A 12,676-nucleotide genomic window follows, 5' to 3' on the forward strand; every position below is an offset into this window, starting at 1 on the left:
GACCCAAAACATCTTGGTTACAGACAAACAAGATTGAGGTAATAGAGTGGCCAGCCCAATCCCCTGACTTCAATCTCATAGAGAACTTGTGGGCTGAAATCTGAAACGTGTTTTTTGGAGGCAAAACCCAAAGTTGCAGAAGAACTGTGGAATGTAGTCTAACCATCCTGGACTGGAATACCTGTTCAGAGGTGCCAGAAGTTGGTTGACTCCATGCAACACAGATCGCGGAAACAATTGTTCTGCCACTAAATATTAGTTCAGTAATTTAAAGTAAAGTGAAACCTGAAACATTTTTTCATGTTATAGATACATTTTTTGAGTTTTTAAAGAAAAATGCTGGCACTATTATTTTGAACAGCCTAATATTCATTTTTCTTAATTTTCTGTAAAGGATGACCACAAACTGACTAAATTTTGTTAATGTTTTGATTTAGAATTGAAAGTGTAGTATTTTCAGTGCATTTGCGGAAATTAAAGTTATTATAATGATTTTGTGCTTTATTCGCTTTTTTAAAATCACTGCTATTTTTTTGAACACCACTGTAAGTCAAATTAGAGCACCATCAATAAAGTTATCACTGTTGCTGAGAAGTGAAGTGATTCTCAAAGCAGGGTGCCCTGCAATTGTCAGTTGAAAAGGTCATAACATTAACTTTGACATTGCAACGTTGCTGCAGCTTTTTAAGGAAAGACCTCTTCCTGTTCTTCCACGACTGTTACCCTGTGCACAAAACTATAGAGACAAGGTGTAATGAGTTTGATGTGAAGTCCTGACCTCAAATCCACTGAACATCTTTTTTCATCACTTAAGTGAACCAAAGCATACAGCCAAAACAACGAGGTGACCTAAACCCTACTGAACATCTGTGGAGAAACTAGAAGATGGCAGTTCACAGATTTCCTCATCCATTGGATGAAACTTGAGAGGATCCGTGGGATAAACTGCCCAAATCCAGTTGGACAAAGCTTGTAGAGATGCATCCATAAAGATTTGCAGCTCTTATTGCTGCCAAAGGGCTTCTTAAACAAATTCTATAAAAGGTTTGAATAATTTTGGGAATAAGAGATTTCAGGTGATTAGAGATTAAATACAAACCCCATTTTGTAAAATGCGGCACAAAAAGAATTTGTAATTTGTTAATTGTCTTACATTTTCTAACAACTAACAAAAGTAAAATGAAGGCGGACAGTTTCATTTATTAACTTCAATGTATTTTGTAAATATAAACACATTTGATATCTGCAACACCAAGTGTTTAAGTGGTTTGGGAACTGAGGGCACTAATTGTTGCAGTTTTGCAAGTGGAATTTTTGCTTGATACAAGACTGTGCAACAGTCTGTGGTCAACGTTGTCCGATTCTTCTTTTCATGATGTGCCATACATTTTTAACAAGAGACAGATTGGGACTGCAGGCAAGTTAGTCAAGCACATGCACTCTGTGTCTCTGAAGCCTTGCTGTTGTAGCACGCACAAAATTAAGCCTGGCATTGGCTTGCTGTAATAACCATTAACTGCCCAGAAGAAGAAAAAAAAAAAAGAAAAAAAATAATAATTTTTTATATATATATACAGTGTATCACAAAAGTGAGTACACCCCTCACATTTCTGCAGATATTTAAGTATATCTTTTCATGGGACAACACTGACAAAATGACACTTTGACACAATGAAAAGTAGTCTGTGTGCAGCTTATATAACAGTGTAAATTTATTCTTTCCTCAAAATAACTCAATATACAGCCATTAATGTCTAAACCACCGGCAACAAAAGTGAGTACACCCCTTAGTGAAAGTTCCTGAAGTGTCAATGTTTTGTGTGGCCACCATTATTTCCCAGAACTGCCTTAACTCTCCTGGGCATGGAGTTTACCAGAGCTTCACAGGTTGCCACTGGAATGCTTTTCCACTCCTCCATGACGACATCACGGAGCTGGCGGATATTCGAGACTTTGCGCTCCTCCACCTTCCGCTTGAGGATGCCCCAAAGAGGTTCTATTGGGTTTAGGTCTGGAGACATGCTTGGCCAGTCCATCACCTTTACCCTCAGCCTCTTCAATAAAGCAGTGGTCGTCTTAGAGGTGTGTTTGGGGTCATTATCATGCTGGAACACTGCCCTGCGACCCAGTTTCTGGAGGGAGGGGATCATGCTCTGCTTCAGTATTTCACAGTACATATTGGAGTTCATGTGTCCCTCAATGAAATGTAACTCCCCAACACCTGCTGCACTCATGCAGCCCCAGACCATGGCATTCCCACCACCATGCTTGACTGTAGGCATGACACACTTATCTTTGTACTCCTCACCTGATTGCCGCCACACATGCTTGAGACCATCTGAACCAAACAAATTAATCTTGGTCTCATCAGACCATAGGACATGGTTCCAGTAATCCATGTCCTTTGTTGACATGTCTTCAGCAAACTGTTTGCGGGCTTTCTTGTGTAGAGACTTCAGAAGAGGCTTCCTTCTGGGGTGACAGCCATGCAGACCAATTTGATGTAGTGTGCGGCGTATGGTCTGAGCACTGACAGGCTGACCCCCCACCTTTTCAATCTCTGCAGCAATGCTGACAGCACTCCTGCGCCTATCTTTCAAAGACAGCAGTTGGATGTGACGCTGAGCACGTGCATTCAGCTTCTTTGGACGACCAACGTGAGGTCTTTTCTGAGTGGACCCTGCTCTTTTAAAACGCTGGATGATCTTGGCCACTGTGCTGCAGCTCAGTTTCAGGGTGTTGGCAATCTTCTTGTAGCCTTGGCCATCTTCATGTAGCGCAACAATTCGTCTTTTAAGATCCTCGGAGAGTTCTTTGCCATGAGGTGCCATGTTGGAACTTTCAGTGACCAGTATGAGAGAGTGTGAGAGCTGTACTACTAAATTGAACACACCTGCTCCCTATGCACACCTGAGACCTAGTAACACTAACGAGTCACATGACATTTTGGAGGGAAAATGACAAGCAGTGCTCAATTTGGACATTTAGGGGTGTAGTCTCTTAGAGGTGTACTCACTTTTGTTGCCGGTGGTTTAGACATTAATGGCTGTATATTGAGTTATTTTGAGGAAAGAATAAATTTACACTGTTATATAAGCTGCACACAGACTACTTTTCATTGTGTCAAAGTGTCATTTTGTCAGTGTTGTCCCATGAAAAGATATACTTAAATATCTGCAGAAATGTGAGGGGTGTACTCACTTTTGTGATACACTGTATATATAGGTCTGCACATCTCACTGATAACAGTCTGGATGTATCCTTGACATCTTTTGCACACAGAACCTTTGATGGATCCTTGTTATCTTTGGCACAAAGAACTTGAAGTCCATTATTTTTGAATGCATGCTAAAAAGATGAGCTTAGGGCCAAAGAACTCGGCTGCAATTCAGTATAGAACTGATGCAACGCTTTCTCTTTGCATTTTCAGGTTGCATTTTTTGATGTTGCGGTAGACTGTGTTAAGTAACAACTGAAGTACTCCCAAGCCCATGTGGCTATATTTAATCACAAAAGCATGGTCGTTTCTCATGCAATCCTATCTAAGGACTTCAAGTTCACGCGCATTTAACACATTCGTCTTTAAAGTATGCACAGCTAATGGTGAAAGACCTAAATTATTTGCAATCTTGCACTGAGAAATGCTTTTTTGAACTGACTGACAATTTTCCACAAGGTTTGGCACAACCGGGTGAACAATGACCCATCATTGCACACAGCCTTTGACAGATCCTCCTTTTATACCCAATCATAATTCCCCTCACCTGTTACAACCTGCTTACTGTTTGTTTCTGCCCCAACTGGAGTTCGTGCCCTGGAGTGTTACAGACATCAAATTCTAAATGTGTTTATATTTACAAAATACAATGAAGTTGATCAGTGAAAACACAAAAAAACTTTTTAACTCTGTCACTTAAATATAGAGTCAAGAGAATTAACAAATCACAGATTCTTCTTTTATTACATTTTATAAAAAGTCCCAACTTTTCTGGAATTGGGGTTTGTAGATTGAGGCGAATAAATGGCAATAACATCCATTAAAACACAAAAAGTAAATGTGTCTGAATACCTTTTAAATCACTGCAGACATAATCTATAATGTGTGTGGCCTTAAGGTTGTTTTAAAGCAAAACAGTAATAACACTAACACACAGGTCTAAAAATAACTGCACTTTAAAACACAAATAAACTGTTTATCTTATTGCCGTAACTTCTGCAGTGTGGGTGGCCATGTTACATAACCACACTCGTACAGTCAAATCCAACTTCAACTCCAGTTGTTTGGCTAAGCAACACAATCACAAAAAAGCCTCTATCCATACCACATTGTGACATTAGCAGAGTCAGAGGCAGTGAAGTACACCGATTAAAAAGTAATGCACAACATTGGTATGTGACATCAACAAGGTACGAAACAATACATTGCATTGTGTACTCATCCTATGTTTTTAATCTTAATTCATGTCTAAACATAATTCTCTGAAGTTCTACACAGAGTGAATTGGGAAATGTTTATGGTTTAATTAGGACAGTGTGTGTTGGGCAGGTCAGAAAATGCTTACTTTTTAAACACAAGATTCAGTTTGGATTACGCACATGATCGATCAGTGTAGCCCTTGTTTACATGACAACAAAGCAAATCTTAAGAACGCTTTATTACGAGGTTCTTATTAGATATAAACCAAACTACACATTTGCTTAGAAAAAAATGTTATATACACTACAGTGCTGACAATAAAATGAAACAAACTCGATATAAATAAGCTCTATGGAAAAGCCTGGAGTCATTAAAAGAATTCTTTCTCATCTTAAAAATATATATATATTTATATGTTAATGTCAGCTCTAATACTCAACTATAGCCTACAACTTAAAAATATATTATTTAAGGACCTGTTTGGGTTTTTTTCCGACCTGCAGGGTTGCAGTGCAGCTGGCCCTAAGTGCTTTTGACAGTTCACAGTTACAGGCAGGCACTGAGGAATGTTACACGCTACATTTGCTGTGAATTCAATCAGTAACGGCCCTGCTGGACATCCTTCCATCTCGCATCAGTTGGAGTCATTCCCATTTCTCATTTAGCATTGCCTCTTTGCATCGACAGAAACAAATAGTCAACACAAAAAAACTTAAACGATAAAAGAAAAATAAAAGGATAAAACCAAAAACCCTTAAAAACTGTTATATACAAATCAGCATAAAAAGTCTTTCTGCTGTTCATGCGCAACCGGATTGAGTTGCTGGTGTGGCCGATTGTCTTGTGGTCTGACCTTTGGATAAACAGAGTCCATGGTTTGGGATAGAACCTGTGACTGAGGCATTACTGATTGGGGAAGAACCTGTGGCGAAGGTGGAAATGACTGGGGCATAGGCTGGGACAGAGCCTGGGCCTGAGGTGAAACCAACTGGGGCAGTACCTTTGGCGAAGTCAAAACTGGTTGGGGAAGTAGCTGCGTTTGTAGGTGAAAGGATTGAGACACAACATGGGACACAGTTGAAACAGACTGGGGCAGAACCTGCAGCTGAGGATGAATCTGTGGTTGAGCCAAAAACGAAACAGTCCGAGAGTCGGAATGTCCAGTGGTGGTTTTTGGATGGGGGGAATGTGTGTGTTTGGTTGGAGTAGTGAGTGTGTGTTTGGATGTATGAGAAGAATGCACTTGTTTGGTGGATATAGTGCTAGAAGAATGGGTGAATTTTGGATGCAAGTGGCTGTGTTTGGTTGCTAAACTGGAGTGTGTGTGTTTGGTTGATGTAGAGCTGTGCAGTGCTTTCGTTGGTGTAGTTGGGTGGGCATGTTTGGTTGGTGTAGTTGAATGGGCATGTTTGGTTGTAGAACTTAGACTGGGCATTGTCTTTGATGTGTGTGAAGAAGCAGTTCGCCAATCTGAATGATGCGATGCTTTGCCTCGGCTGTCCGATGCTGGAGCCACTGGCGATGCAGCGTAGCTGGAAGTGGGGGCTTTGGCAGTCCTCTCAGAATGCAGCTCTGCCTCCTCCACCTTAATCTGGGGCACAGGAGGCATGTCTCTGGCTTGCTTGGTGTCGTTGGGTGGAGCTTCGGGCACTGTTGGAGACTCACACGAACGCTCCTGTTTAATACATTCGGAGGGAGACAACAGGGGCTTCTGGTCCTCATCTTCAGCTGCCTTTTTCTCTGTGGTCTGCTGGTACTGTCTTAGGCGGACATGCCAGGCCAGGCTGCACACGGCTGATACCGTCTTAAACTGGTGGACCACGCTGCGTGGGATGTAGTAGATGTCACTGTCATACAACTGGATGCGAGCGTAGCGGATGCCCTCGCGCCTCAACTGATTCAGCTTGGCATCATCCACCCACTGTACACACTAAAGATTCCCAGAAAAAAACAACACATTTTTAATGTAAATTTGCTTTTCCTACATACTGTGGTTCCATTTTAAAGTAGACCTACAGCACAACTTTACCTAGTAGGCCCATGTAGCACCACTCAGAAATCCTTAAACTTTGTGAAAAGTATTTGCCCCTTGCCTGATTTCTTCTTCTTTTTTTATTTAATTTGTTACATTTAAATGTTCCACATATTCCAACTAACTAATATAAGATACACAACACACGTAAACACAAAATGCTTTTAAAGGATCATTTCATTTATTGAAAAATTATTCGAAACCCATGTGAATAAGTATTTGCCCCCCTAAACTTAACAACTGGTTGTGCCACCCTTGGCAGTAACAACTGCAATCAAACATCTGTGACAGCTTGTAACAAGTCTTTTAGAGCACTGTGAAGGCCCACTGCTCTTTGTTTTAATAGAAAAAAAATTTAAAGTGCCCAATTACTTTTCACAGCACTGTATTTGCTGTTACCCTTTAAATGATTCTAGATTCTGATCAATAAACAGGAATTCAGTGGATATTTTAATCCTACATAAATAGAGGAACATATGTCCAAAAGTCCAGGTGTTTTAGGCATTCCTTTGTGCACAGGGGCTTAGTCTGCTGTGGGATGCTGGAAAAGGAAGGGCTGTCCCTCAAACTGCTGCCATGAAGTTGAAGGCATATTATTGATTTTATACACCTGGCTAAAAGGCATGGTTTGAAGAGCAGTAGACAAACTTCACAGACCTCAACATCTTTAGTATGAACTGGAACATTAATTGTGAGCCACGCCTACTTGTCCAAAATCTAAATCATGCCGTTATGGATCTAGCTTTGAGCACAAGGGCACAGACATGCAGGACCAGATAAGATAACACCTGTTAGCAATAGATTAAATTTATTAAGAGGGGTGTCCCCATACCTTTAGCCATATCGTGTATATGGACAATGATATACCATTTGGAAGTGTATTTACCTGGTACTTCTTCTCTAGCTGCTCTATAAACCTATTACAAACTGAAATACTGACAGTTTATAGTATGAAAACCTCTCCACCAAGCCCTCAGTTCTTCCTTAACACTTGAGACAATTACATATGCTTGGTTTCAAAATTTTAATCAAAAGTACTACTATGGACAAACACTGGGAATGTTTTCTATTTTTAAGAATGTAGGCACTGAAATGTTAATGCTTTATGGCTCACTGGATATTAGTAAAACTTTTGAATTTAGATCACAACAAGAGAAATCTGCCCAATAATAAATGACAAACACTGCTAGAGAACATTTGCTTTAGAAAGAAAATTAGGTGCTCAACTGGTGCAGCAGATGGAATATTTTGTACTTGTTCCTGGAATAGTGACTACTGCTGCCTATGCAAGAGTTGGCGCCAGCAACAGAAGAATGGAGAGAACAGCATTGTTCCTTGTAATTTTTAAAGCTGTCTGTGAGAATTCCCTGCTAACTGATGTAAAGAGGCAGTGGCTTTACATATGTCTGATGAGGCATGTGCTAGCCTGCGCTCCTTTTTTTTTTTTTTTTTTTTACCAGCAAAGCTGTCATGTGACAGACAGTGCACACGAGAACTATGTCCAAAGGCAATATAATATTGCTTTAGTTAATGCAGTGGTAAAACTGACATATTAGGTGTATTTACATTACTACTCTTGTTTAGTGTATTCAGCAAAACCGCTTGATGTTGGCTGTACCAATGAGCGGCAAGTTTGAAAACAATACACAATACTGACTGACAGTACTGCTAGTTAATAAACATGTACAGTGCGTGTATTTTATACGCTATGTAATGGTCGTCATTTGGAGACATAGAAAAGGTAAAAAGGTAAATGGGTTCATGAAACTTTATTGCTTTAAATCATAGAGTGCATTTATATTAAAGAGCTACAAAAAGCTTTGCTTCAATGTCATATAAATCAGCTGCAAACTGAGTCCAATCTCAACCAGATTGTAAAAAAAAAAAGTGGCAAATTGCTAAGGGAAGCGCAGCAGAAGGTAAGTGGCACCGGTTCACGCCACAGCAAAAAATGGCCAGCACTAAAGTGGTATTGTGCATCATGTGAATGCAGCCAATATTTGTGTGCAGGCCATGCAAACAAAATCTTTTGAACAATACACACAGCCACCTGGATTACTCCCTAGTAAGTGGGATATTTGTGCAAGTACACCCTGTTCTCTAGTTTCTACACCTGTGCTTTCTAGATCTATATACTGTATGACACTACCTGTCAAAGAAATCTCATGACTGACTCCATATTCAATTATTATCAGATCTAAAATTTAGGTAACCTCGTCTGTCTTCTTTTGTTTATGTTTGTCTATGTTTATTCTGTGCATGTTTTTACATTTACATTTACTGTTTAGTAATTAAAGTATAAGAAAAAAAAACTCACCTGTGACAGGGGTGGCTCATGCAGATCCAGTTGTAATCTCTGCACAACCTCAGTAAAGTCTGCTGCGTGGAAGCAGACTACATCTTTGGTAATCCGAGGAGGCTCCGCACTGTGCCACACACACACCACATTCATTTAGTTAAAATATGTGGGGGCGTGTAAGTGAGAGAGAGGGAAAAAAGAAAAACAAAAGATCTCACCTCTCTCCACAGCGTACAGCTTTCAGCACACCCACAGCAGCAGTGGTCTCTCTTTCAAAGCCCTGGCCGATGTGGTCAGCATGTGCACGTGTTCGGTCCTCAAAGAGCATCTCACGTGGCTCACTCGTCCGAGGTAGGTACTGCAGGTTCTTGATTTCATTGGTTGACCTGTGAGGGCAAAATTTAAATTATTATCAAACACTGCTGTTTTCGTTTTAAAGACAGAGAAGCAGAAAGAAAGATACAGAAATAGAGTGGCAAACAGAGAAAAAGAAAGAGTGGGTGAGACAAGCAGAATTGTGTGCTAGAATGTACTAGGACTATAAAAAGTGCTCATAATCTCTGTTAAGTGATGTGCACACCAAGGGAAACAGGTAGCACTTTACAATTAATAAACCAGGCTAGCCTTAAGAGTGCTGTAGATAGTGCAGTTATTTTTGGGTCACATTATTCATTACAGTACAAAAGCAGACTACAGTACAAAAGAGAGTTTTTTCTTCCAGCAAAAATGTCATTGAGAAGATGGAACATGTATTAATTAAAATCAAGAAGCAATTAGTTTGCAGGCCTTTAGCAAACTACTTTCCTGGTATCTCAGAGGCTCGGATGGGCATCTGTCACCGGAAACAAACTTTAACTAGCTGGGATACACCTATATGTAGTTGAAGCTAAAAATGCTGTGTACTTTATATATAGTGCATGGTAGGCAATTTGAGAGCAAGCTTAAAGCAAAAATATGTAAGAGCCTCTGATTTGAGGAGAGGCTGATAGATGTGGTAGTAAATCAATACCACTTTTCCACTGATCTTGCCACCCAATTGGTCCTACACAAATAAAACAGGCAAGAATGAATGATTTATTTGCTAAGATTTGTTTAAATGTTGATTTTTTAATTAATGAGATAAAATTAGAACTGACCATTTATTATTATATATTATTTGTAGAATATCTTAGGTCCTTACTGAGGGCTTTTAGGGGCCTGATGGTTAAACTCTGTCTGACATACATGTACAGGTGCTAATTAGACACATTTAAAAGTGATCTTTTAAAATTTTCCACACACTATTGGAAATATTCACCCCTACCCCACCCACCCCCAAAGAAAATGATTTATAACTACACTATTGTGCAGATTTTGCTTTAAATAAAGTCTTTATTAGTTGAATGATACAACAAATAAACAAAAATGATAAAGTAGTATTTTGGAGTAGCAGGATTTTGATAATACTGCCAGTGCGCTGTGGTCTATTTTAAATCTATGCATTCAAGTGTATGCTAGTAGCTTAGCAGTGCCCAGCATGATGTGGTCCAGCATGTTTCTGCATGCAAAAGAAAAGATTATTGGGAATGTGTCTGAAACAGCATATATAAACGAGTCCTGATTTCCATTCACACAGCTATGTTTTACAAGCAAACTTTGATCAAACTACTTTAACATTTGCACTTTACTGTTTCTGTAATATGGAATACAAATAATAAAACAATCTTTGATTTTGGCTTTAGACGCTAGATTAATTTTCTTTCACTAAACAGAACAATGGTACAGTCTTAGCACATATTGTCCCTTAGCATCTACTACAAAGGCTGCTGAGAAAGAGCAGGGCTCATACAACAGTACAGTGAGCACATCTGCTTAGTATGCAGCACAGAGAGAGCTGCATGCTGTGATAAAGTAATGAATGCAAAACCCTGAGAGAGTGTAAGCAGGGCATGAGCAAAAGGCATGTGTGATGAGAGGCAATTAGACACGGCTGCCTTCAGTATTAACTGTGACTGGTCTGAATAAACGTATCAGTCAGTTAACAGCCCTTAAAGACTTCAGAGAATAAGCCACCAATCCTTCATCCACACTGAAGTCCAGCTGATGGTCTGGGGGGTGTAACAGCTGACGGGCATTTGCCTAACCTATCCGTAATGTTTAGAGGTGGGATAGCATGTGCTAAAATTTGTGCCGTATGTTGTGCACCCCTGTGCTAAATCGTGTAAATTGATTTTAAACATTTTTAAAGGCTGCTGCTTTTTACAAACAAGTCCGCTCTTGGTGTTGGCACAGCAAAACAATTCTACACCCACAATAAGTAAAGATCGTGGTTTCATTCACTGAACGCGTGATGCAAAAGCGTGAAAATGTGGATGTGTGCGCATGTTTCTTTAAATAGAGCAAAGTATCACGTGTTCCCGTTCTTGCACATGGAGGATTAAATAAAATCTCCAGTGTGGGGCAGAAGAGCACCAAAAACACCCTTAACGTCTGTGCCAAGCACAGTATGCTATTAGTAGGAAGTATTGAGTTAGTTCATAGCTTTCATTGACATTTGGAGTAAAGCTGTTCAGAAAATATTATGTAGCTTGGGGTGGAACAGAATTTATTTTTCATTAGTGGGGATTTTGTCACCAGCACCTGGTTGGGTCCCTAAGCAAGGCTCTTAACGACTTGCATTGAATTCGGTCACAATTGTAAGTTGCTTTGTATAAAAGCATTTGCTAAATGCTGTAAATGCAAATATATTCCTTAAGAAAATGTTCACAAAATGTACTAAAATTAATGCTTGATGTAACATTAAATCGTTGTAGTTTGCTTCATTTTTATTCTTAGAAACTCTGTGTATGAGTAATCAGCTTACAGTTTAAAACTGACATTGAGATGCGCTGGTGGCACAGCAGTCTAGTACACTAGCACAGAAGTGTGGGAGTACTTGAGCTCTCAAATTACAAACTCAGCATAGAAATCTACCACTGGCTTTCCTTGGCCAGTGTGGGGGTGCAAGTGGCAGAGGAATGGCAATAGCAGATAACAGAAATGACAAATTAGGGTGGAAAAAACGGCACAAAAGACATCATTCACATTTTATTGCTAGGCAATTCATTTTGGTGCAAGTAAAGGAACACTGGTTGCAAGACCTGCAAAAAACCTGTAAAACCGTACAGACAGAAACCGGAAGGCTTGAACCTAGGACCTCAGAATCATGTTGCTGTGCATCATTGACTCAACCATCTGCATTAATCGTGTGGTAGGAGGAAAACATTAGCAATTCTGACACGTTTGCTTTATTTATAAAAAAAAAAAAAAAAAAAAAAAAAAAAAAAAATATTATTAAATCTCATATATGCAAGTATTTGAACAGATATGTTTTGTGAATGCAGGTCAGGGCTTGTGAAACTTATTTGAGCTCCATCTCATGGTCCAGGACTGCTTTATATTCCTGCTCTGAGGCTGAAAGAGAGTATTCTGACAAGTAAAATGCAGTGTTGGATCATCCATTGCAGCACAGTAACTTTCTTGTATCCAAATGTAAGTGTTCAAAGCCACCAAGTCTTTTAAACAAAGCACTGGACTGAACAACAACAGTGAGTGCCCACCGATAGTGATCCAAAAAGGACAATCACAAACTGCAGACAAGTTGTTGAGCAGCATCACGTGAGGGAGGGATGGATATAGACCACTGAAGTCATGCGTCATTCTGTAGTCCTCGTTATGCCCATATTTGGAGACCCGAGTCTAAGCCCGATTTCCTATGGCAAAAATGGCTTTCCTACGGCTCTAACGCATCCTGTGCTAAATAAACATGTTCAGAATTAATTAGCTGTCACTGAACTACACCAAAGCAAGGCGTACTATGGTGGTCGTATCGCTTTGTGGTTTGTCCTTTTTCAAGGATGATTACAAAAGTATTAAAAGAAGTGAAAACCACTTTCAGTCAGGTCATGTT

General features: G+C 39.7%; 1 protein-coding gene across 1 annotated transcript in view; it reads right to left on the bottom strand.

Moving 5' to 3' along the window:
* Nucleotides 1-3,934: 3,934 nt before the first annotated feature.
* Nucleotides 3,935-12,676, bottom strand: part of LOC134312388 (lysine-specific demethylase RSBN1L-like) — a 49,682-nt gene continuing 40,940 nt past the window's right edge. The window contains exons 6-8 of the mRNA XM_062994299.1: nucleotides 8,967-9,134; nucleotides 8,767-8,875; nucleotides 3,935-6,347 (exon numbers count right to left, since the gene is read on the bottom strand). Coding sequence (XP_062850369.1) covers nucleotides 5,193-6,347; nucleotides 8,767-8,875; nucleotides 8,967-9,134 — 1,432 coding nt within the window. The 3' untranslated portion in view covers nucleotides 3,935-5,192. The remainder of the gene's footprint in view (nucleotides 6,348-8,766; nucleotides 8,876-8,966; nucleotides 9,135-12,676) is intronic.

Source organism: Trichomycterus rosablanca, chromosome 1 (assembly GCF_030014385.1).
Source record: "Trichomycterus rosablanca isolate fTriRos1 chromosome 1, fTriRos1.hap1, whole genome shotgun sequence".
In the NCBI taxonomy this organism is placed as follows: Eukaryota; Metazoa; Chordata; class Actinopteri; order Siluriformes; family Trichomycteridae; genus Trichomycterus; species Trichomycterus rosablanca.